The sequence below is a fragment of the Coptis chinensis genome, chromosome 6, assembly GCF_015680905.1.
Source record: "Coptis chinensis isolate HL-2020 chromosome 6, ASM1568090v1, whole genome shotgun sequence".
Lineage (NCBI taxonomy): Eukaryota > Viridiplantae > Streptophyta > Magnoliopsida > Ranunculales > Ranunculaceae > Coptis > Coptis chinensis.
Genome location: NC_141461.1, coordinates 23,947,963 through 23,971,892, shown reverse-complemented (window position 1 = coordinate 23,971,892; position 23,930 = coordinate 23,947,963). Strand labels below are relative to the sequence as shown.

General features: G+C 43.3%; 1 protein-coding gene and 2 long non-coding RNA genes across 6 annotated transcripts; 1 reads left to right on the top strand and 2 right to left on the bottom strand.

Moving 5' to 3' along the window:
- The first annotated feature begins 259 nt into the window (after positions 1–259).
- LOC147492225 (uncharacterized) lies at positions 260–21,330 on the top strand. 4 transcript variants are annotated; one of them, XR_015198787.1, is made up of 5 exons: positions 260–464; positions 18,536–18,620; positions 20,104–20,670; positions 20,783–20,908; positions 21,005–21,330. It is a non-coding gene; the product is annotated as an uncharacterized LOC147492225 (long non-coding RNA). The 4 variants fall into 4 exon arrangements; XR_015198786.1 differs by lacking the exon at positions 260–464 and adding an exon at positions 11,830–12,169 and having other exon boundaries at positions 21,002–21,330; XR_015198785.1 differs by lacking the exon at positions 260–464 and adding an exon at positions 11,832–12,169.
- LOC147492226 (uncharacterized) lies at positions 15,598–18,442 on the bottom strand. Its single transcript, XM_086566150.1, has 3 exons — positions 18,124–18,442; positions 16,813–17,159; positions 15,598–16,718 (listed from the first exon to the last, which is right to left on the bottom strand). The coding sequence occupies exons 2-3, from the start codon at positions 17,152–17,154 to the stop codon at positions 16,119–16,121; spliced, it is 942 nt and encodes a 313-aa protein (XP_086422276.1). The 5' UTR covers positions 17,155–17,159; positions 18,124–18,442; the 3' UTR covers positions 15,598–16,118.
- LOC147492224 (uncharacterized) lies at positions 20,771–22,504 on the bottom strand. Its single transcript, XR_015198789.1, has 2 exons — positions 22,364–22,504; positions 20,771–21,964 (listed from the first exon to the last, which is right to left on the bottom strand). It is a non-coding gene; the product is annotated as an uncharacterized LOC147492224 (long non-coding RNA).
- Positions 22,505–23,930: the final 1,426 nt, after the last annotated feature.

Sequence of the window (23,930 nt, the reverse complement as noted above, 5' to 3'; positions counted from 1 at the left end):
TTTGCATCTGCCAGTTACAGATGTCAGAGTTTCTGACGTCCGTCCATTTAATTAAAACGGGATATGGACGACATAGTTTATGTCGTGTCTGTACATAACTAACCAATAGACGGCAGAAACTATACCGTCCGTCTCTCAGAGCTTATTATGGCAGCTGCTAGCAAAATTCTTAACTTTGGCTTGGTTTTTTACTCATTCCAAATTTAAGACCCTTTTAGCAACTTCATTAGAATGCCATTTTTGTGGTTGGGTACTATATTTAGTAGGATTGAACCAACACGAAAAATACGAATTCCTATAGGATAGGGTTAGAGTGGCGACCGACTCACATCCTCTTTATAAATATAAGAAGTAACCCTAAACCAATTTTTTGTCACCGACTCGATGAAGAACAAGTGTATTTGCGGAAGAGGTACGTTCGATGCTGATCCAGATTCTGATGACAAACCTCCTTATACAGCATGGTACCTTATTGATCCTTCAAAATCTTTAGAAAATAATAATACTACAAATCCCACACCTCTCCGTCCGTTTTCTATCATGAGTCCTGATATTACTACACGAAAATTTAGTTGCGTATCCCTAGGTTAAAAAATCTATCAATTCTGGGCAAACAACCAACAAAAGAGATGATATGGAAGTTTCATATTCTCAAGGATAAATGGTCACCACTAGCTGGATCTCCTATGGGTGTTTATTATGAAGGTATAGTCGCAGCCTGGTCTTCCCTTCCGGGAAACCAGGGGGTTCTTATCTTTCCCGATTGTAGTAAAACCTATCACCGATATAATTTTGCTGCTAAGCAATGGACTTCTAGAAGGCTCCATTTCGCTTTTGACGATGGTCCTTGTAGGGGAGCAATATCCCCACTAAGGAACATTGCAGACGAAGCACAAGCGACCTCAACGCATCGACCTCCAAGACCGATCTGCGAGCGACTCCTTACAAGTAGGTGTGTTTTGCAGACGAAGCACAAGCGACCTCAACGTATCGACCTCCAAGACCGATCTGCGAGCGACTCCTTACAAGTAGGTGGTATGAACAAAGATACTTCAAGATCTGAACACTTTGCCGGAGGCGTAGCAGCTTCCACCAGATGTAATCATTGCCAAAATCTTATTTGTATTTCCCACCACCGGGAAATAGGGACTACCGCGCCAACTCCCAATCAGAGTATGACTTACACCAAAACCACTCCAGCACTCATTCACGATCTCTACCCTACATTTGTACACAAAGGGTACACGTGTCTGAAGGATCTCCACTCCCAAAATCCTATAAATACCATCTACTGGAACTACGTCGGACCTGATTCTTCTCTCCCCAAGAAAAGGAAAAAACGAGAGAAGATACGTAGGCAGTTCGCTCACAGCGACCTCGGTCCCATCCAAAGTCCAAACCCATCTCGTCCTCCTCTACTGTAATCAGGAGAAAACGAAAACGCTCCTTTACATTGGCGCCGTCTGTGGTTTCGATTACTGGAGAGCCACTTTAGATCAGTTCATCCATCTCTAACTCTCCAGCCCACGAAGCATGGTTAGCATAGAAGATCAAGTTCAGAACCTTGCCCACCAGTTAGGAATAACGAATGAGAGCATTTCCTTGCTCAGGGAGGAAAATGCTACTTTACGCGCTCAGGTGGATAGTTATCAGCAACAACAAGTCGGCAACGGAGCCGAACACAAAGATCAATGGCGTTAATCGCCAAATTTTAACGAAGTTATCCCAAAGGATTGGCGGACCTCTGCGAAGAAGGACTCGACACGCAGATTGTGCACAAGATGCTTAAGGCGTGATCGGCGATCTCCGTTCACCCTTGAGAGGTCCTCGATAAAATCCCTCCACACGACTTTATCCGGCCAGCTTTCCCATGTACGACGGCAAAGACATGCCCGGTCGAAGATGTGGCTCGCTATATTCAGAGTTTGGCACTCTACAGCTCACCCGAGTTTGATTATCTCCACTGCAGATTATTTCCAGCCAGCCTCAAGGATGGCGCTCTCGATTGGTTCTTTTCACTGGAGTCTGATTCTATAAACACTTTCGAACAGCTTACTGATTTGTTCGCCAGCCAGTACGTCCACAACAGGCGGAAGAAGGCAGATCTTGATTCTCTGTTTCAATTATCATTCAAGGAGGGCGAAACTATTCGTGAATTCCTAGGACGGTTCAAGGCCGAACTGCTGTGCATGGAAAGTGGCTTGAAAGAATCTTTCGCCACACTGGCCTTTTCCAATGCTTGCCGAGTGCGAAACAGCGACCTAGCTAGGTCGTTGATGAAGGAACGCCCAGAGACACTGTCCGAGCTCTACGCTCGCGTGGACAAGTACATCAAGTTGCAAGAAACTTTAAAACTCCATGGTTTAGCAGAGAGCCACGAGGTCGCCGAAGTCTCAGATCGTTCCCCCCGGGGCAAGAAGCGCCGCCAGTCGCGATGCCCCAAAGCTTCGTGCCGCGATCGGATAACAACAGAGAATTCATCGTCTCCGACGATCGTTCCCCGGTCCACATCTTGGATAAGATTAAAAGCGGCGCCTCATTTTTCCGGCCAAACATCGGCTGACTGCGGATCGACGGCAAGCCTTTTGTGCATTTCATAAAGCAAAGTGCCATGAAACCGATGCATCTTTGGGGGCTCAAGCATTATCTCCAAGACGGTGGAAGCCGGGTTATATCAAACATTACACTAGCATTCCTGATGGCGACCTGCGTCACAAGTTGATGGCTCGTCGTGTACGTAGTCGGTCTCCACCTCACCATCACCGCCAAAGTGGCATTGGGCTCGTCCTCACGGTAGAGGGCGGCTCCCGTGATCGTTTCGCCACGAGAAGGCAACACTCGTCCGATCGTGACAATGCTCGTGACTATTCATGTGATTACCTTTCCGGACGATTCCGTGACCTCTTCCCGCGAGAAAAGACGTCGGGTTGGCGCTCTTCGGGAAGTCTATCATTTTACTTCACAGGCAGCTCACGCCCCGCATGGTTCAGGTCGCAGCGTAGGCGATATCACTTTCACAGAGGTCGACTTAAGCAAAGTCTGCCTTCCTCATAATGACGATTGGTCGTTCATGTCAAAATCAGCGGGCCGGGACGATCAAAGCTGGCGTCCCCGACGACTGGGGCAGTTCTGTGACATCTTATTTTACCACACCATGCAAGAGATGAACCTCCCCAAGTCCGTTTTCGTCGACCCAATCGCCCCTTTACGGGTTCAATGGCTCGAGCCCGACCCCATCGGTGACATTATCTTACCCAAGATCGGTGGGCTCGAGGAGGATAAGATTACCTGTAATACTCGGTTCTGCGTTCTCGACAGCAAGTCGCCATACAATGCCATCCTCGAACGACGCTGGATTCATCAGATGCAGGCAGTACCGTCCACTTTACATCAAGTTCTCCGTTTCCCAGGACCTCGAGGCATGATGGAGCTTAGAAGCAATCAACTTGAAGCGTACCATTGTAACCAGGTCCAATCAACAGATGCGACCGCTCGTGAATTGCTTCCCACCATACAGGATCCCTCCAGCTACACAATGGCACGTGACTTAGTCGCAGACGTCCAACCCCGAACTGCCAAGCAGAACGCTGGGGGCTCTTACAAGCAGAAGTCCTCTCCAATGCCGATACCTGCACTCGCTCCCCGAGTCCTCAATGCACCGGCGAAGACCTCTAGCTTTGACCCAACGACAGTGGCTTCGTCAGTTAAAGTTTCAGAGATCGTCTCAGCCCATGCCGCCATACAGTGCCAATAGCAGCCGCACCATCAATGTGTTTGCAGCCAGGTCCCACTCCCGGTTTCGTGGCTACCCCGGCGTCGTTGCGTCGAAACAGGTCGCTCCACCATCGGCGACGGTCGGACCGATCCCCACCGCCAGTTCCGCCCTTCTCCGAAGTGAGTCGCCAAGTAGTGCTTAGCCCACGGTTGTAAAACCCGGTGGTAGAAAAAGAAAAAGTGAATCTTGGCACAGAAGACGACCCGAAGTTTGTATATGTAGGGGCTAACCTCGACCCCACACTCAGATCCCAACTTGTAAATTTCTTATCAATGAATAAAGATGTTTTTGCTTGGTCGTATATCGATGTGCCGGAATCGATCCTAACCTCGCTTGCCACAAATTAAAGCGTGAACCCCAATGCTAGACCGGTCCGACAACGACCTCGCCGACTATCCTGCGCTTTCAAAAGCCATCAATGACGAGGTCGAAAAACTCAAGCAAGTCGGTTTCATCGAGAAAGGTAGACTACCCCGAAAGTGGATTGCCAATATTGTTGCCGCCCCCAAAAAGAATGGCGCGGTTAAACTTATCGTCGATTTCACAAATGTCAATCAAAGCGCTTAAAGATAGCTTTCCCTTGCCTCGTTGATTGATTAACCGGTCGACCAAACCTGTGGTCATGAACTCCTCTCCTTTATGGATGCGTGCGATGGGTAGGTACAACCAAATCCCACTCGCCAAGGAAGATCAAGAGAAGACTTCGTTCATTACGGAGCAAGGGATCTATTGTTACAACGCGTCCCGATTCGGTCCGAAGAACGCCGGAGCGACATACCAACGCCCGGGTCACGGATATGTTCCAAGACATGTTAAAGCGACACCATGGAGGTCTACATTGGCGACATGGTGGTCAAAAGCAAAAAGCCGGTGATCACCTCACCCACCTAGAACAAAGCGTTCTCCGGTTCACGCCCGTCACGGGCATGAAGTTGAACCGAAAAATGCCTCTTTGGGCGCCCTCCCAAGTTTTAGGGTATCAGGTGTCGCAGCGCGGGATCGAGGCAAATCCTGACCAGATCCGAGCGTTCTTAGATATGCCCGATCCACGCACAAAGAAACAGATACAGAAGTTGTCGGGAATGGTCGCGGCGCTCAACCGGTTCATATCAAGGGCCTCAGATAAATGTAGACCGTTCCTGCAGCTCCTCAAAAAAGGCGAACCGTTCTCATGGAGCGATCAATGTCCTCATGCATTCGCTACTCTCAAAGAGTATCTCACCACGCCTCCCGTCTTAGCCAAACCAGTATATGGAGAGACACTGGGGCTTTATCTGGCCGTTTCCGATTTCGCCATCAGCTCAGTTCTCTTTAAAGAGGAGAACAATTCAGAGAAGCCGATCTACTTCACGAGTAAGACACTCACGCCAGCCGAAAAGAATTACTCCTTCCTGGAACGAGCCGTCCTTGCTTTGCGTTGTATTCCGCACGGAAGTTCAGGCCGTACTTTCAAGCACATCAAATCAAAGTTCTTACCGACCTTCCATTGAAGAAAGTCCTTCGCAAAGAAAACAAGACTACTCGAATGGCAGTTTGGGCCGAAGAACTCGGAGAACACCACATAGAGTTCGTCCCCCGCACTTCTCAGAAAGGTCAGGTCGTCGCCGATTTCCTAGCAGATTTCCAAGTCGAGGACCCCAACTGGGAACAAGAAACCGAGCTCCCAGACACAAAAACGGGAGTCAAATCGCATTGGTCTCTCTTTGTGGATGGTTCGAGTAATCTCGGTGGAAGCGGCATCGGAGTCGTCTTAGTTTCCCCCGACGGAAATATGATTGAAAAGTCAGTCCGCATTGATTTTGCAACTTCCAACAATGAAGCGGAGTACGAAGCGCTAATTAGGGGACTAAGGATGGCGCTGCAGCTCGGTGTCGAAGAGCTCCAAGTCTTTAGTGACTCGCAACTGGTCGTTCGCCAGGTTGCAAAAGAGTACACTACCCACGAAGCTCACAGGCTACTTAGCCTCTCCAATTCTTGCAACGTCGAGGACCTATATTTCTAGGATCGACTAAAGCGAGAACGCCTCGAAAGCGAGCGACTCGGGGAGCTCGCGGGCTACTTAGCCTCTCCAATTCTTGCAACGTCGAGGACCTATATTTCTAGGATCGACTAAAGCGAGAACGCTCTCAGCGAGCAGACAGCTCTCAGGAGCTCACAGGCTACTTAGCCTCTCCAATTCTTGTAACGTCGAGGACCTATATTTCTAGGATCGACTAAAGCGAGAACGCTCTCAGCGAGCAGACAGCTCTCAGGAGCTCACAGGCTACTTAGCCTCTCCAATTCTTGTAACGTCGAGGACCTATATTTCTAGGATCGACTAAAGCGAGAACGCCTACCGAAAGCGCACTCTCGGGGAGCTTTACGGGCTACTTAGCCTCTCCAATTCTTGTAACGTCCAGGACCTATCTTTCTAGGGTCGACTAAAACGAGAACGCTTTCCACGCGCAGACACTCAGCTATCGCAAGCTACATGCATCATACACAGAACACATAACATGCATGCGAAACACAACCAATAACAATATTCGATCGAGCATTGCAATAGATATGCCCACCGATCTGCTGGGATTACCCAGAAAATCCAGATCGGCGTCTCATACAAACTAAACAAAGTATAGAACTGCGGCTTCGGCATGAAACCAAATCCTTCAAACAAAGGGCGAACCGCTTTCGGGGCAAGCCCGAAAACACAACTCTATTGTTTGTTTCTCGATATAAGAGAGAGAAATGTAGACTACACTTACCACTTAAGACTAACAGAGTCAGATGGCGATCACCTTATCAATTCTCAGTAATGACATGCTTGTCTTCCGGGCGCTTAGTCGGAAAGATATCGAGTGACTCAAAGATCACACGATTTCGGGCTTTTCTTCCTCGCCCGACAATCGTTTTCCCTCGATGTGTCATACTTTTCGTCGAGGCGGCATAGGCGATCAGATTCAAGATATCGCCTTCTTCGCTTTTCAGCGCCACCTTCCCGACATTTCTTCTTCGATAAAGCGATCCAACCGCCAATTCCCTTTCCAATTTCGGTCATATCCGTCCACCAAGATCTGGCGTTCTCGGCAGTTACGTTCTGGTACTTGGTGGACATCACTTCTAGTTTCTTCTTGTCCACCCCCCACGCAGCTCGCATCAACCCCAGCTCCACGTGCGGGTTACCACTAGTCTCAGAACGCTGCACAGCATCTTTCAGCTTATCATACCCTGCAAGAAACTGCATGAACACAGTTAGACCACCAGACTCCACTGAAAGTCGGTACAACAGCTTAAGCTATAAGGACCTCACCAAACAAGCGGCCATATCCATCGTCCCCAGTAATGTCCCCATGTCCTCGTCTTCAACCTCTGCTTTATCACCATCTAGCACAATCCCCTTCAGAACGCTAGTCGCTATGGGAGCCGAGTGGAAGCTACAGTCCGAGCGTTTTACCATCCGCTTCTTCCCCGTCTTCCCCAGGTAGTAGAATTCGCTCCCCACATCCTTACATGGCGGGGCCGAACTCTCACATGCAGAATCGGGACCTTGCCCTAACTTCGTTGTGCTTTCCACCAAGCGACCAGTAGTTTCACCCACTCGCTGTGGCGACCTGAATACAATGCCGCCAGATAGGGCGACTATCTCTCCTCGATCGTTTATGACCGCCCGTTCGTTTCCATCCGCAACCTTTCTCTTCCCCGATCGCCATGAACATGAGGCTCAAACTCCATTTCCTCCATTGATAGTGGCGGCGTTTTCTCTCCACAAACGCGCGACATCTAGCCATCCTAACCTAACCTAGCAAAAAGTTACACGGCACCCATTTAACACTTACTCTAGGTATTTCTCAAACGGAATAACATTTACAAAGAAGGAATCACGTACCTGGCGAAGAAGCAAGAAGAGCAGAGCACGGCGACAGGGTAGAGCGAAGAAGACAGAGAGCAGCGCAGACTCAACGATGGCCAAATACCTTGATGGTATGCGAAGAACCGTTTATATTCCTTAGGAAACGTCTTTTCCTAGGCGCCTCATAATTGCCTTGAGATGCCAAACGCCATCTGCCCGCCATCATTATGTACCATGAACCCCTCGCCTCCCTACACGTGTCACGCACGTGAAGAAACACTTCGGTTTGCCGCACTGAATACATCGCAATTCGAACAACGTCTCGGCGGTATAACCCAACAGCAGGACGCTCATCCAAGCTTGCCAGTCATCAGCAGCTAAGTGGTCACCGCACCGCATCTACCACGTTCTGTTATGCGCAGTCTAATCACAATCAGCTATGATCAAGCAAACGAGTCAAGCACACAAAGCAAAACATATAGCCAGCACCGCATGAAAACAAGGAACGACCTGGTTTACCAGTTTTCTTATACAGATCGTTGTTTAGCCGAGTTGCTGAGACTACTCAGGAAATCCAACCCGGCTACACAAATAGTAACATCACATGGTTACCCCGAAGTAGCACGGGGTACCAGCTTGCTCAAGAGCATAGTATAACAACACAAGAAAAGCGAACTGCCCAGGTTACCCCAGGAAACCAGTTCTATTGTATCCACGGCATATATAAGGCGACAAGAAACAAAAATAAATTCACATTTCGCTCTCCATGGGCACCACGGTCGATTCGCCGGGGCTCAAACGCTTCATCAACCTCAAAGAGCCTTCCCTCCACTTCGATCGATATCCCGTCGATTCGGCTTCATCTCATAGCATCAGGTGCAGCAGTTCGCCGGACACCACGGTTTCTGGTATGATCAAGGAGGACCCAATCGCCCCACCGACGTCTCCTCATTACTGTTCCAGCGCGGGTGCGGACGCGGCGCGGCGTGTTCCTCCTTCAAAGCTTTGTAATCCATTTCCGGATCTCCGTGAAGTCAAGCATCCGGATCGTAAATGCCTTTTTAGTAGCGCCCCGAGCAACTTTCTTACGGTCGCGAGGGTATAATCGTTGACCTCCCAATTTCCACGATTGCGGCGAACATTACCTTCCGCTCCTTCTAACTTCGCCCGGATCTTCAAACCCGGTGTCTTTTCGGCATCTTCGGCAGAGTCGAGCTTCATGTGCCTTCCGCAGACCCTCGAGCTCATCACGCTCCATCATTGGCGGCGTCCAGACGCGTTTTCAGCTCTTCCGTTAACCCGGCCCGGACTCCCTATCCGTTTTTCAAGCTGAATCGCAATCTCTTTCAACTTTTGGAAGCCGTGACAAAGCCGCCACAATGCACACACGCATAAACGGATCAAAGCAACGAACATAGGTTAACATGCTATACTAACGGACGATAATTCTCGCATTACCGGACATTGCGCGATTTCCATCCGACGTATGGTATCCGCCGATCCCTTCTCATCCAATTCCTTGCGGTTCCCATCCAGGCGATCTGTTCCGAACAAAGCCGCTTTACCTTACTTTCGACAAGGCCGCGGTCGGTGCGCTTTTGATTCACGCCTGCCCTCCGTGCTTCGTCCCGGTACACAAATTGGGCCTCGGCTCATCGCCACTCCGGGCCGCTTTTCCACTTCGCCTTTACGGGGAGCCCCGCTTTCACCGGATTTGGGTTTCCGTCCCTTGTCGAGGCGGACTAGATCCCGCGACCGAAGGTGGCAAGTCCATGACGCCAGACGGGGCGCGCCGATTCCGGCCCCGCTAGCTAGCACCACCTCCTCCACTCGAGCCCTCCCCCAGGGCATGTCGCACCACTTTAGCCATTCGAGCTCCCTCTGGCTCAGCCACTTCAGCTCTCCTCTTCTCCGACCTACCCCTGGGAGGAGCAGAAAAGTTAGCTTCTGATCCAACTCCCGGGGAGCATCAATGGTCAGTCCTCCGGGATAAAAGCTCGAGCTTCCAGCCCCCGCAGCCTCCACAATAGGACGCCGCCTCGAGACGCCCCGCGCCCGGTCTCGGTCCTCCCGTGTTATCAGATCACTTGTACGCTTCTCCATCACCCTTCGCTTCGTCCGACTTAGAGCTCGCTCCTTTTGCACCTTCCTCTTCTCCCGGATCGCAGCACCTCCTTTTTCCTCAAAGAAATGAGCAAACTCCGGAAGCTTAGCTCGCTTTTGTTCCCGACTCAACCGTGCGAACCTTTCTATCTCCCCACGATCAGTTCGAGTCCGCATTGGGAATATCCGCAAACAAAACAAAGAGATGAACCGGTTAGAGGAGCGGTGGCTCACCCACTAACACAACAAGAGGGAAGCCAATCCTACCCACCGGCTAGACTACTACATCCTAGTTCGCAACCTACATCCATCGGGCGCGATGGTTGCCCACTAGCAACAAATGGCCTCCTCGTCCGGCCTCATTGCTTACACCATCAAGCCACGCCATGAAGCGCGTCGGCATGGTTTGCAAGCTAAAGTTCAGATTACCAGACCGCCTCATTACGTAATGCTCTATTATGTCAGACACACCTATGTGGAATTCCCCACTCGCATTTAACAGATTGAACACCCTGAATAGTCGCCAGGTGTTGCCAACGAACTGACATGGAGACTTCCCACAATAACTCAAGAAGTCACAAACCAATTTCGAGAACGGTAGCTGCATGAACGCTCTCAGCTGACCTTCACATATGATTACTCCACCATTCGGAGGCTTGTACCCCTCACTACGAACATTTTCACTTTCGGCCTAGGTTAGGTTATATTTCCGGTCGGGCACATTAATCCCATACGCCTTTCAGCTCGAAACTTAATTTGGCAGCCCGCTGATTTACAGCTCTTAGGGGTGGGTCACCTGCTGGCGTCATCCCTCCTCGACCAGACGTACTAGCCACCTCATCCTCTGACCCAGATCGGCTATTAACCTCCTCTACCCTAACTTCTTCTTCCACTACAGTCCGATCATCACCGCCGCTCAACGAATCCTCATCCTCTTCTTCATACTCTCCACAGCTCAGTGAAACCTCCCGTACCTCTTCCGAACGAGTGTCATCAGAATCCGACATTGTAATGTCACCTTATTCTCGAATCACCAAACCCTAAACCCTATAACCTAACACTGACCTACCAACTTAATAAACCCTACTGGAATGAGAAGAAAGCAAAGCGAAAATGAAAAGCAAACAGCAACAGAAGCACTCACCTGCAAAGCCCTAGCTTGCGTTTTTTGCGGAAGAAGAAGCCTGGAAATGCCTTTTTGGTTGCCTCAATTTTGATTTTGCACAACCTTTGTTCGGTTCCCAAGAAGTTATGATTACGGCCTATGATATAGCCCACACTGCGTGTCCAAGGAACCTGTCTTTTCGACTTCGAATAACGCGGCGACACGATTCCTTTCAACTGCTATGATTACGTCACGCGACAAAGAACACATAAAAATTTTTTTTTCCGCCGGTTCCAACTCGGTGCATCCCAAACAGAGCGATCTCCATAGCTCGCTCATGCTTCACCCAAGTGTTGAGTCTTCTCTCGCCGGATCGCTGCATGAACCCAAACCATTCTACCGAGAGGGCGTGTAGGGGAGCAATATCCCCACTAAGGAACATTGCGGGGACGAAGCCTGGCGACCTCAACGCGATCGACCTCCAAGACCGTCTGCGGCGACTCCTTACAAGTAGGTGTGTTTTTGCGGGCGAAGCACAAAGCGACCTCAACGATCGACCTCCAAGACCGATCTGCGAGCAACTCCTTACAAGTAGGTGGTACGAACAAAGATACTTCAGTACGAACACTTTGCCAGAGACAGAGCGCCCCACCGGATGTAATCATTGCCAAAATCTTATTTGTATTTCCCACCACCGGAAATAGGGACTACCGCGCCAACTCCCAATCAGAGTATGACTTACACCAAAACCACTCCAGCACTCATTCACGATCTCTACCCTACATTTGTACACAAAGGGTACACGTGTCTGAAGGATCTCCACTCCCAAAATCCTATAAATACCATCTACTGGAACTACGTCGGACCTGATTCTTCTCTCCCCAAGAAAAGGAAAAACGAGAGAAGATACGTAGGCAGTTCGCTCACAGCGACCTCGGTCCCATCCAAAGTCCAAACCCATCTCGTCCTCCTCTACTGTAATCAGGAGAAAACGAAAACGCTCCTTTACAGTCCTCGAAATTACGGTATTGTTACTCAAATGCCACTTGTAGACGGTTTTATGTATCACTGTGATTCAGGAGGATTGTGCGGCGATGAATCCGATGAGTTTTATGACAGATCTGTACCTGTTAGCGGGTTAGAGAAGGTTTTCCCCATATTCATATGGAGGATCCCATTTTGGTTCACCTAGAGGATAACCGGTTTTCTATTATTTTCCATCCCTATGCAAGGCCTACTGAGCCTGCGAAACTTCCTTGTCTAACCTTTTCCATTGAAAGGTCGGGCAGTGCATTTCAACTTTTATCTCGTTACCGAATACGAATTTAAAGCTCTCAATGCCTTCACAATTGATACTGTGAGTATTTTTTGAATCTCTTTCTCTCTTTGAAGCTCCCAATGCCTTGACAACTTTATTTGGTATCCATGAATTGAAATGCAAACTTATGGAAGTTATACAGCCTTTATTCTTTACTTTAAGGTGACGTCCGTGTCCCGTCCCCCGCCAAATGGCACACCCAAACAAATCTAAATTTAGTTTTTCTAGAGGTAGTAGACAAGGAAAACCCTTTTCTCCTGTTTTTTTTCGCTAGTTGTACAGCTGTTTGGAAAGATAACCGAGATAACAAAAAACTTGGGGGTGGTAAAGGGCTCATATCTCTGGGTTGGACTCTCTTTGTGTTTGGGACCTTGTGATTGAGATGTTTCTCAAGAAGTTGGTGGGATGGGCAATTCGTGTTACCTTTGTGTGCCTTTTTTCGTTTATTATGTGTCATTCTTTCTCACACTCCATAGAGTGAGTTAGAGTGTGATTTGGAACTTTTTGTTGGATGCCAATTAAACACTAATCATAAGTTAAGGCTAAATTAAGTAATTAACCCTAACTTGGTCCGAGAGAGGGGATTTCAGAAGAATCCTAAAATCTACACGCATTTAATCCAAAAATCACTCTTTTAATACCAATAAACAACACTATATTCATCAGTATGGGACAGACGAGATTTTAGCCATGGGATTCAACCCTTAAACACAAGCTTGTTGACTCAAAAAGCACCAATGAGCTCTAATGGCTTATGTTTATAACCTATGCAGCACGGATACTTCTCGATAGGCGAAGTACTTGTGTCTGATATGTATCAGACACGGATACGCTCCGTACACCCTCAGTGTGTCTGATACTCCATATGGAGTATCTGATTTATTTATAAAATCTTACAATTTTGGATACGTTGGGGATACGCCTTTGACATGCACAGGCAGTATGTTTTGAACATTTTTACTTTTCTTGTGTTCTTTACGTTACAAATGTCTTAAAACTAAACAGACCCGATTTAAAGGGTTTTTTCACTTAATTGAAACAAAACTGCAACAGCAGCAGCACGTACGTCTGACTTTCCTGAACTTATCTCTTGTCACTCTCTCCTTTTCCTGAACTTCTCTCTCATCACTCTCTTTTGATTGAATCCGATTTCTCTTATATATCTTACAATTTCAGCTACGTTGGGGATACGTCTTTGACATGCACTAGGGCAGTATTTTTTGAGTATTTTTACTATTATTATTATTATTATTATTATTATTTTTTCTTTTTTTTTAATGTAGTTTTTTTTAGTGGAAAACATATTAAAACAAAACAGACCCAATATAAAGGGCTTTTCACTCAATTGAAACAAAACTGCAGCCAGTAGCACATCTCCTTCTCTCGTCTTGGTACCGTGGTACATCAATCTAGTGAATTTGAAGCTTCCGCCAGCTAGTTTACGTAATTCTTACTGCCTTTATAAGATCATATTCGACCACTCTTTTTACTAGAAATTAGATATTATCTTGAGATGGTGTGATTTTTTTTTTGTTAGGAGCATTGGTTGGGTTAGAGATTATTAGTCTAGCCTCTACTTTCGCATTATTGTTAAACCTGTTCTAATTCCAGGGACAACCGATTATTGAGTGCTTGGTTTTTTTTTTTTTTTTTTAAGGTTAAGCTAGGGTTAGGCAGACCCTCACCTGTATTAAGAAACCAACCTAGTGTACAGCCTATTAGCTACCTCCTCTTTTACAATAATATCACTTTGAAGATCAAGAGGAGGTACAAAATACACTACATTCTCTTCTAAACACTTACCTAAAGTAGCTAGATGATCTGCAAGCCTATTGAGTGCTTGGTTAGATTACTATATATCTGTCCTTTTGTAAATGTGTACTCGGCGCAGTACTGTGCCTGTTCAAGAATTTCCTTGTCCCTTTCTTGAATGTGTGCTTGGGGCAGTACTGTGCTTATTCAAGATTTTCCTTGTTCTGTTGTTTTAGGGACCAAAGTTTCTCTGGAGTTTTTATTTCTGCGTTGTTTTGGGGTGTGTCCTTGCAATAAACAAACTTAGAAAGCATAAAATAAATCATGACATTCTAGGGAGATGGTTAACCTTGTTTTGTGTTGTGTTTTCTTCTTTAGGATCTAGTCTGATTTTCGGTTTGGAGTCAACTGTACGTTGTAAAGAGTTTTGCCAGGTGGTGGGTTTTAGGCCTCTTCTTTTGAGGGATGGGGAGTTGGTGAATCCAGTTTTTTTAGGAAGTTTCCATTATGTAAAACCTTATAATTTTCTTATGTACATCAGAGCTTACATGGCAGTACTCTCTTTGCTCTCCAAACTTCCTTCTTCATTTGCAATAATAAAATTTTAGTAGGATGGTTTTGGTTTGTCAACGTGTTGGATTCAAGCTGATGATATAGGTTTGAGGCCTTTGAGCCTGGCCAAACCTTCAGCTTGGTTACTTGAACCGAAATAGGGTTGGTGGGACCTTAAACCGAAAAATCATTTCAGTTGTAATCCTCATCAATCAAGCGCTGGTTAGAAGTGCAAACAAATACCACAGAGAGATTAGTTGTGCTGGGAAGAGTGAAACCACAGTCTATTCTGGAATGAAAGACCTCCCATCCACTTGGGCGAAGACTTTACGCTAGAGATCTGTAAGGTGATCATTTAGGTAATCTGGTTGTCCGGAAGCATGGAGAACACCTTTTTTACCCGTTTTATTCGTGAGATTCCACTATTTTGATAAGGAATGCCTAGATACAACCTGGTTATGTATTGGTTCAGTAGGTCCAATGTTGATCAATATAAATCGTAGATTGTCATTTTGAATGGACATGGAATATAACTAATTGAACCCAAGGCCTACTGTAGTCTGTACCAATATGGCACTAAGCCACTTGCTGTTATTGCTTTAGCTCCATTTGGAGAAGGGAATAATTAATTAATTTTGATCCAAGAATATCAGAACTGACTTTATAACATGTCTCTTTATTTCGGGTGTGGCTCTTGTTGAATCCGACCAAGGTGTGTTCAGAACCGTTCTAATAACAATTTCCGTCCGGATTCTTGACAGCAAAATGTCAAGGCGTGATTGTAAATGATCTGAATGGTTTCAAGTCGTCTTGGCCCAGCCAAACCTAATTAAGCCTTAAAAAACTATTGGAGCGGATTAAACCATGACCTGGTCTGATGCAATTCTATGAAATCAGATTCGAATCAACATATTAGAGGACCAGATTTCAATATGGGATGGTGGATTATGATCTACCAAATCAATGGGTTGGAGACTTGTCGAGCTTTATCCAGCCTTTGATTGACTGAAACCAGCCATAAATTATGTGTGGCACATTGACTAACACCACATGTACATAAAGGACGCTATGGTAATATCCATTGGTCCTATTGATTGCAAGGGATTCCAATTTCCGGAATCCTTCTTACTTTTGAATGTTTTTGGAACATATCTCGTTCATCTTGGCTCTGTTTGGCCGCAGAAGATTTTGTATTGCTTAACACTGATTAGGTGTTCCAATTCTGCAGATGTATTACATAAAGATGATTAATCAGGAAATTGTTTGGTCCTCAATTATTCTGTCACGGTTTTAACTTGTCCTGTGTTTGGTTGACACTGTAATTTGTTTATCATGAACAACATATTAGCAGTAAGTTATTCTTTCTTCATTTTACGTGTATATTTCAAATAAATATGAAATGAAATGCACAGGATAAGAAAAGTCTAAATAAATATAAATCTAAACAAACAAATCAGACTTTGCTTAGTCCCCACTTTCTAAATCAGACTCGTAAAAAACTAAAACACCTAATAATCCCAACAAAATATATATTTTCAGCACCATACAAAATAGATCACCACATTAGTCCCCACGTTATAAATCTCACTTATAAAAACTAAAGCACCTAATGATCTCCAACAAAATACACATTTTCAGCAACATACATAAAAATAGATCACCACTTTAGTTCCCACATCCTAAATTAGTTTTTCTGAAGATGAAATAGCAACCATTCCCTTCGCCTCTCCACCCTTAATCCCATGAACACCCTTGCTTTTTTCTCATCCTCGAGGAGCTCTAAAGCTTGCATGAAAGCTAAGTTATCAAGCTCAGGCACATTTTCTAATTCAACAATCAACCTTGCTTCTTGTGTAAGTTCAACACTAGAATCAGAAACTTCTTTCTTCTTATTACGAGCCATTTCAGTAATTGCAGTTGCCATGCCATGAATTGCCTCTACCATACCCTCTCCAGTGGTTTTTCGTGGTTTTTTAGCATTATGAGAGTTTGATGGTGTTGTTGATCGACTTCTTTTGGGTGGTTTGGGAGTTTTAACTTCATTATCTAAGTCTATAGGTTCTTGAGTATCAAAACCTAGACCACCGCCAGCAAGAATTGGACTTTGAGACCCTTCTCCATTCAAATTTTCTGCATTCGTCGTACTAGATTTTTCATTAGCCACATCTTTCTCTTCAAGTGCACGACTGTACTTTCCAGTGGCACCCCCATCACCAAAAACAATGCATAAGTCCTCATAGCCAGACATAGATTTAGTTCTCCACATATTAAATTCTGGGTGGGCCTGCATAATAATAAGTATATAAAGGTCTCTAATTATTTTTTTGTTAAGAAAAAATAGTAAGTTCTTATATTGAATTAAAGGACCAAGAAAGTACCTTGATATAATCATCCCAAACATGATCATGATCAGCATAAACCATTTCTCTTTCATTATCCCAACCAAATCCACTCTCATTTAGAAGAGTCTTTATACAATTGTAGTTCTTCTTCAACGCTCGATAATGATTCTTTAGAAGTTCAGTTGTAAAAGAAGTCCCAAATTTAGCTTTAAACTTCTCTTCCATTTGCCTCCAAGCATGTTTGCTAAATTGACCATCAAGGTATTGCCCGTCGTGCACTTGATCCACCATCAGCTTAACAAAATATCGATCCATTGGTGCTGTCCAATTGGTCCTCTTACTTGAAGGGACTTGAACATTCTTCATCTCATTTTCCATTTGTTCTAAATGAAAGAAATATTTATCATAGTCATGACTCCATAAACCAAAATCAATTTGAGTACAAGATGCACGATGCGCCGATAATCGAGCGAACCGCCAATAAGTTATAGTAGAATCAATAACTAACTAAAGTAGTAAGTTAATCAAAGTAAAAGAGGAAAAGATGGAGAAATAAAATATGGTCTTCACATGCACAACGTTGGATGTCACTAGCTAGATCACCCAGATGGCCGACTCTCACAAAGGAAAAAGAAAAGTACTTCTGTGAAAAGGTGATCAAAGGCAAAATGCTGATGGTTTTCATTTTGTCAGTTGAACAAAGTTGAGGTAGCTGTTGTACATTCACCCCCCTCCCCCAACCCAACAAAGGAGAAAGTTAAGTCTACCTTTCAGTGTTCTGGTCATATTATATTTCCTTTCTTATCCAAAAACCAATTCCACTTTTGTTAAACAAATTGGAAAAGAGAAGACAAATTAAATTCAGAGGTAAAATTTAGATTCATATACATTGATCATTATGCAATTCCACGCCTCAAATTAAAGTAGATTGTTTTTTATCCATACAACATATTTAAGTTGAGAGTTGCCCCACCATGCACAACTCAGGAAATACTATATATAGCTAGCCTAGAAAGGTACTGAAGTAATACAATCATATGATATTGTTCTGAAGTATTACAACTACAACTACAGATTGACACATCGCATGCATGTAAGCCTTGTGATTTTAGTGTTGAACAAAAGCCTTCCACCCCCTCAAAGGTTCATCGCTCTGTTCCAATATTAAAACCAAGAGTTTTATATCACGTATAAAACAGTTTAACATAGTTATCGAAACAAAATAAAAAATAAACATAAAACAGAACAGTTTAATATCGAGAGAGTTGTAGAAGTGAACTAGTTTACCTGAGAGAGTTTAATATCGAGAGTTTAATAAAACAGTTTAATATCGAGAAAGGAGTTTACCTGAGAGAGTTGCAAACGATGAGCAACTAGCTAGTTGGAAGTTTGGAGAAGACGACTGGAGCAAGGGTTTCGACTTTCCAGCAAAAATCTTTCGGCTTCTTTTCCTTTTTTTGTTATTTTAGTTTCTCTCTCCTAGTTAGGGAAACAAGATTAGCCGTATCTCTCATATTCTCTTTGATTCCCATATACCCGCTTTTCTGTTCCCGCAATCCACCGGGTTATATACAGTATTCAAGTTTGTTACCAACCAAACACTAGACAACTAAAATATGTATACCACGTCATCTATTCATGGATAGGGACTCCTTGTCCACACTGCCAAACAGTGCCCTTAGGTTTTATATAAGAAATAGAAACTTTGTATCTCCACGTTTCAGTTAATCTTACATGCAAGCTATGCGTCTTTTGATAGGTGGTTGATGCGGACAGATTTTTGGAAGTGTGCACTAGTAGAGATGCCCTCAGTAAAGATGACCACTCCGGAGGATACGCAAATGGTGATTTCTTTATCATTATATCATCTTTCTCAACACATGTTGGTTTTAATTATCTAGAGTGACAATATTGAGTAAACTCAACCAACACCACCCTCAACAGCATTAAGTTCAAAGTTTTTGTTGAACGCCTAAATGATGACCCCTTATTGAAAGTGGTATAAAAGCTTCCAAACCTTCCCTTCAATTTCCAACAGTTATAGCAGCTAGATGGATCGGGTTATTCGGTTCCCAAATTTGTTTGGTTTGTCAAAAGTTTGGAGAGTTAAAAAGGACTTTGAGAAATTGTGGATGCCAAAATTTATCCTAGTGATGACAAATTAGTGGAGACACAGACACGGTTACTGTAGGTTTCCCTATTGTTTATGATTTTTTTTTCGTTTTGAAGAAATGAACAGTGTAGAAGAAATATTACTCGAGGTCTTTTTCATCTTTCATTTTTCCAGGTTTAATGAGACACCCCCCCCACACACACACAGCATAACATTTCTAGACCAAATTTGACTCATCTTGTGTTTAGAAGTTTTCCATTAAGTCAGTGGCCATTTGTCTTCCTCTTGACAATCCACTTATTTTAGTTTTATTGTATGCAATTTAATTTAATCTAATCCCAAACACCTAGTTTAATTTAGACTGTCCACACAAATCTGTCCTACGACCATCTCTTTGCTTTCTTTCTCTAGCCTAAAATTGCCCATCTAGAGGTGTATCTTGAAGGATATAAATCTACCAAATTCAATTTCTAAGATTATTTAATCTCCTTTAGAACTTAAGTTCAAGTCAAATTCCCAATTAGAATGAATTTGCACTCTAAACCATCATATGGTTTGGTATACTGATTCGACAAGAAAGGATTGAACCTTTAATTGTTCAATCTAATTGAATTTTTAAATTGGGTTAGGGTTAGGGTTAGGGTATTCCTAATTATTAACCATTTCTTTTTAATGTGCACTACTCTTTAATTACCCAGTTTTGTTGTTAACTTGTTATGGTTACTCGGTGGTTGTGTGGGTTCCTCAAACACAAGCTAATCCAGTGATTATATCATGAGATGCAACCATGACCATTCGACATAGCTGATTTCTGAAAACAATAGGGAAACCGTATTAGTATTCCCCTTCCCAAACTTTAAATCACAATAACTTTGAAAATTAATGGCAACTTTAAAGGGATGGTTTATGTTGTGGGATTAAGTTGACATGATGGTGACACAAATTCCCCTTTGTCTTGAGAGAGTTTAGGTATATTTGCGTAATTTCAGGTTCAAAAGGGAACTTAAGACATGAGTCTTTTAACCTAAGTAAGTTGGTTTGGGGTTGGGGGATTTTCTTTTTATTTATTATTATTTTTTTCCCTGAGCATTTTCATATTTTGGATAATGCATCATTTTTATTCTCTCTTTTATATGGTTTAGCGTTTCTTAATTGTTTTTTCAAATTTTCATTGACTGACAACATGCACCATGCGCTTTGCTTCTGCTTTATAGAAGAAAGAGCCCGTTGTTGTGGCAGTGAAAAGCATGCAAAAGAGAGAGAATGTATAGTTCCTCCCACAGACTATGTTGTAGAATACGTATGCGGAGATCCAACGGTAGAAGGGGATGTGATCGATGATCAGGTGGAAAAAGATGTGATCTCAAAGTCTGAAGTTCCAGGCAAAGAGAGACCTGGTTTCATGCTTTATCAGCAGCATAAGGTGATGTGGTCAGTGCTTACTGCTGTTTGTTTGGTTGCTGCGGTCTCTATTGGTTTATCAAGGGCAAGGTAGAAAGCAGACAACAGAAGAACGTGGCTTTAAGACAAAAAGGTTAGGTGTTTTTAGCTTGATTTGTGGACCAATTATGCGATCATATTCCTCCATCCAACTCTGCACGTTACTTTTGTTTCTGCTAACTTGTTATTCTTATCTGTTGAAATTTGGATTAAGTTTTGTGATCTCATTGATTGATATGAGCAAATGCACCATCAACTCTTGCATTATTAAGTGCATCCAACCAACCTGAACCTTGGGTGACAATCCCCGGAGACCAGGGATATCCAGGGGTGTGTTGGAGGTTTGTGTTGAGATTTGAGAGAATGTGCTTTCCTTTTGGCAGCAATCTTGAACTTTTGCTGCTATTGAAAAGGGGTTTTTTCATGTCTTGTAATTGAAATTACTGCGTGTAGGAAAAGTTGGCAGTGGACTTGGAAAGCTGCTGGAAATCCACCTGGGGCTTCATTGGACATTTGGACATGCTTGTTTAATATTCTGCCAACGAAGGAATCCGAATAAATGTACCGGTTGTTATGCACGTCAGTCTCTCTCTCTCAAACCATTCCATTAGTGGTTCATCTTTATAATTTATAAGAGATAATTCTTATAATGATTTTCGGTAATTTGTTTAGCAGCAGCTGTCGTGACTGGTGATGAAACGGAGACTTGGTCAGAAGAACAAGTCAAAATTGTTGAATCTGGTCCAAATTGAGGAGGACCATAATGATTATCTTCTCTCATTTTTAACGTTTCAAGTTTTGGTTTTGCACCACCTCCAGCTACATTATTTCCTTCCATTTTTCGGATCTTGAAATTAAATGAGAAAATAAAGAATACTCTAAAGTTTAATTAAGAGAGAGAAGTGTCCACTAAATATGGATGGAGAAAGAGCCAAGTGTTTAGAAAACCTCGTTTTCGTCTACTCTTTTTATGATGTCATATTATTTCTCTTTTTATTAAATTTACTAGCAATTGTGCACGTGGAACCAGCATCTTAAAGCATGCAGACATGAATAGCTTTCTCTAAATTTTATAAGTTCCCAAGCACAGAACAGAAAACTAAAACTACTTGCGTTTGTAAATGATATTATATATATTGTTTCCAACTAAGTAAAACTAATATGCTGCGGTAATGAGTCTCTAAGAACCAATTATGTCTTGAAAACGAATCTACCACAAATCAGCATATAGAAAATGTATGGTTTGGTAACACCAGATGCGTCATTATTTCACGCAAAAGAGTACTAGATTTCACAATTGCTTATGCTCATCATAAAAGAGCACATTACATTCTTAAATGTATATCCTTATCAAGTAGATCAATCACCCAGCAAGCGTAAACCACAATAACTATGTATATTTCTAAATATCCACAAAGGTGCCACAGACCATAAGTTAGTGGCACAACATTATTTTTCAGTATTTGGGCGTTGCATTTTTCAGTATTTGGGCGTTGCATGGTTTCACAATTTACCCTTCTTTAGAAATCTCACAATCTGTCAAAGGAATGAAGCTTAGAATCAGCAGACGCACTCACTCAAGCGGTATACGTTTTGCATGATGGGTTAGCGAGGAAATGAGAAGAACAGCCATTTCTGCATAAACATTGTGACCATCAAATCCAAGAAAAAATTAGAATTTCATTGAGTTTTATTTCTAGACTATTGATAAAATACACAAAGATTCAATGCTATGAAACCAAATTCAAAGTGTTTTTCGTTTTAGCATGCCATTGCCTTTTAGTCTATGATCAATTTTTTATTGCTCAAAAGTAAGTGCAAACTATCTAATTGTCCTAGAAAATTAAACTATGGTTCATCTCTTTAAGCATCTCATAACAGGGTAATCAGCAAGCTTGCAACCAACAAGGCAGACCCTGCAATTACAACTACAAATAACACAAATAGAACAATTACAATTACGTTACTCCTTAAGACTATGATCATTAGAGGGAGGCTCATATTTAATCATATCCAAAGAACAAAAAAACTCACTCATGATGCTAGAGGCTACCAATCCTTTTAGCTCTCAAGAGCAATCCAACTAACTCTAATCCCCCTAACCTAAGCAACAAATAAGTTATGCACTACAAAAAATCCTAGAAATAAACCGAAAAGCATCACAAATTGGTCTCTTAAAAAAAAAAAAAAAAAAATAATAATAATAATAATATTATGGACATTGGGATATTGCTGATTATAAATCTATCAAATTGGCGGTATTGCTGATTATAAACATTGGGATATTCCTGGCATCGTAGACTTGCGGTTTTTCGATACACAAGATATAATTGACAATGACTATTCTATTTGTTCTGACAAGGACTGGCACCTCACTAGCCCTATGAACTATACCAGGACTTGTCCTGTAGCTGTTGTCAATTATGGACAAATCCCAACATAAGAGATGATATTGATGTTTCATATTCTCAAGGATAAATGGTCAGCTGGATCTCCTATCGGTGTTTATTATGATGATTATTGTTATGATGGTATAGTACTATAGTCGCTGCCTGGTATTTCCTTCCGGAAACCCGGGGGTTCTTATCTTTTCCGAGTCTAGTCAAACCTATCACCGATATAATTTTGCTGGTAATCAATGGACTTCTAGACGGCGCTATTTCGCTTCTGATGCATAAAATCATGGTATTGTTACTCAAAGGCCACTTGTAGACGGTTTTATGTATCACTGTGATTCAGACAATGAAAGTGGCAGTGACAGTGGCGAATCCGATGAGAAGGCTTTCCGCAAATATACCCATATTGATATGGTGGCACCCATTTTGGTTCACCTAGAGGATAACCGGTTTTCTATTATTTATTTTCCATCCCTACAATTATACAAGGCCTACTGAGCCTGCGAAACTTCCTTGTCTAACCTTTTCCATTGAGAGGTCGGGCAGTGCATTCACAGCAAAGGAGGAGCATTTCAACTTTTATCTCGTTAACGAATACGAATTTGAAGCTCTCAACGCCTTAACAATTGATACTGTGAGTGTACGGCCTTTACCCTTTGTGTACTCGTGACAGTACTGTGCTTGTTCAAGAATTTCCTTGTCCCTTTCTTAAATGTGTGCTTGGGGCAGTACTGTGCTTATTCAAGACTCTCTTGTTCTGTTGTTTTGGGGCCCAAAGTTTTTCTGGAGTTTTTATTTCTGTGTTGTTTTGGGCGTGTCCTATTGGAATCTCTGACTGTATTTCGAAATACTTGTGAGTGTCCTATTGGAATCTTTAAGTGTATTTCGAAATACTTGTGAGTGTGTGCAAAGTGGAGGAGATGAATTATGTGTGTTCTCTCCACTTTAGTGCATTGTGTTTAGTCCCACATTGGTTAACCACCACTAGCAAGTGAGGTATATGATGAATTCCTCTACCAAAAGGGCGTGCGTGTTAGGAAGGAGGACTCATCCAAAGCCACACACGCCCGCCTGTTGTATGCAGATAAAAGAAACTTATAGAAGACAAGGACAGAACAGAATAACAGGTAATAACCAAGGCGTGGATTAGGCTGTCCTTAAGGAAAGATTTCGCCCCTAATAATAATAACCAAGGCGCGGATTAG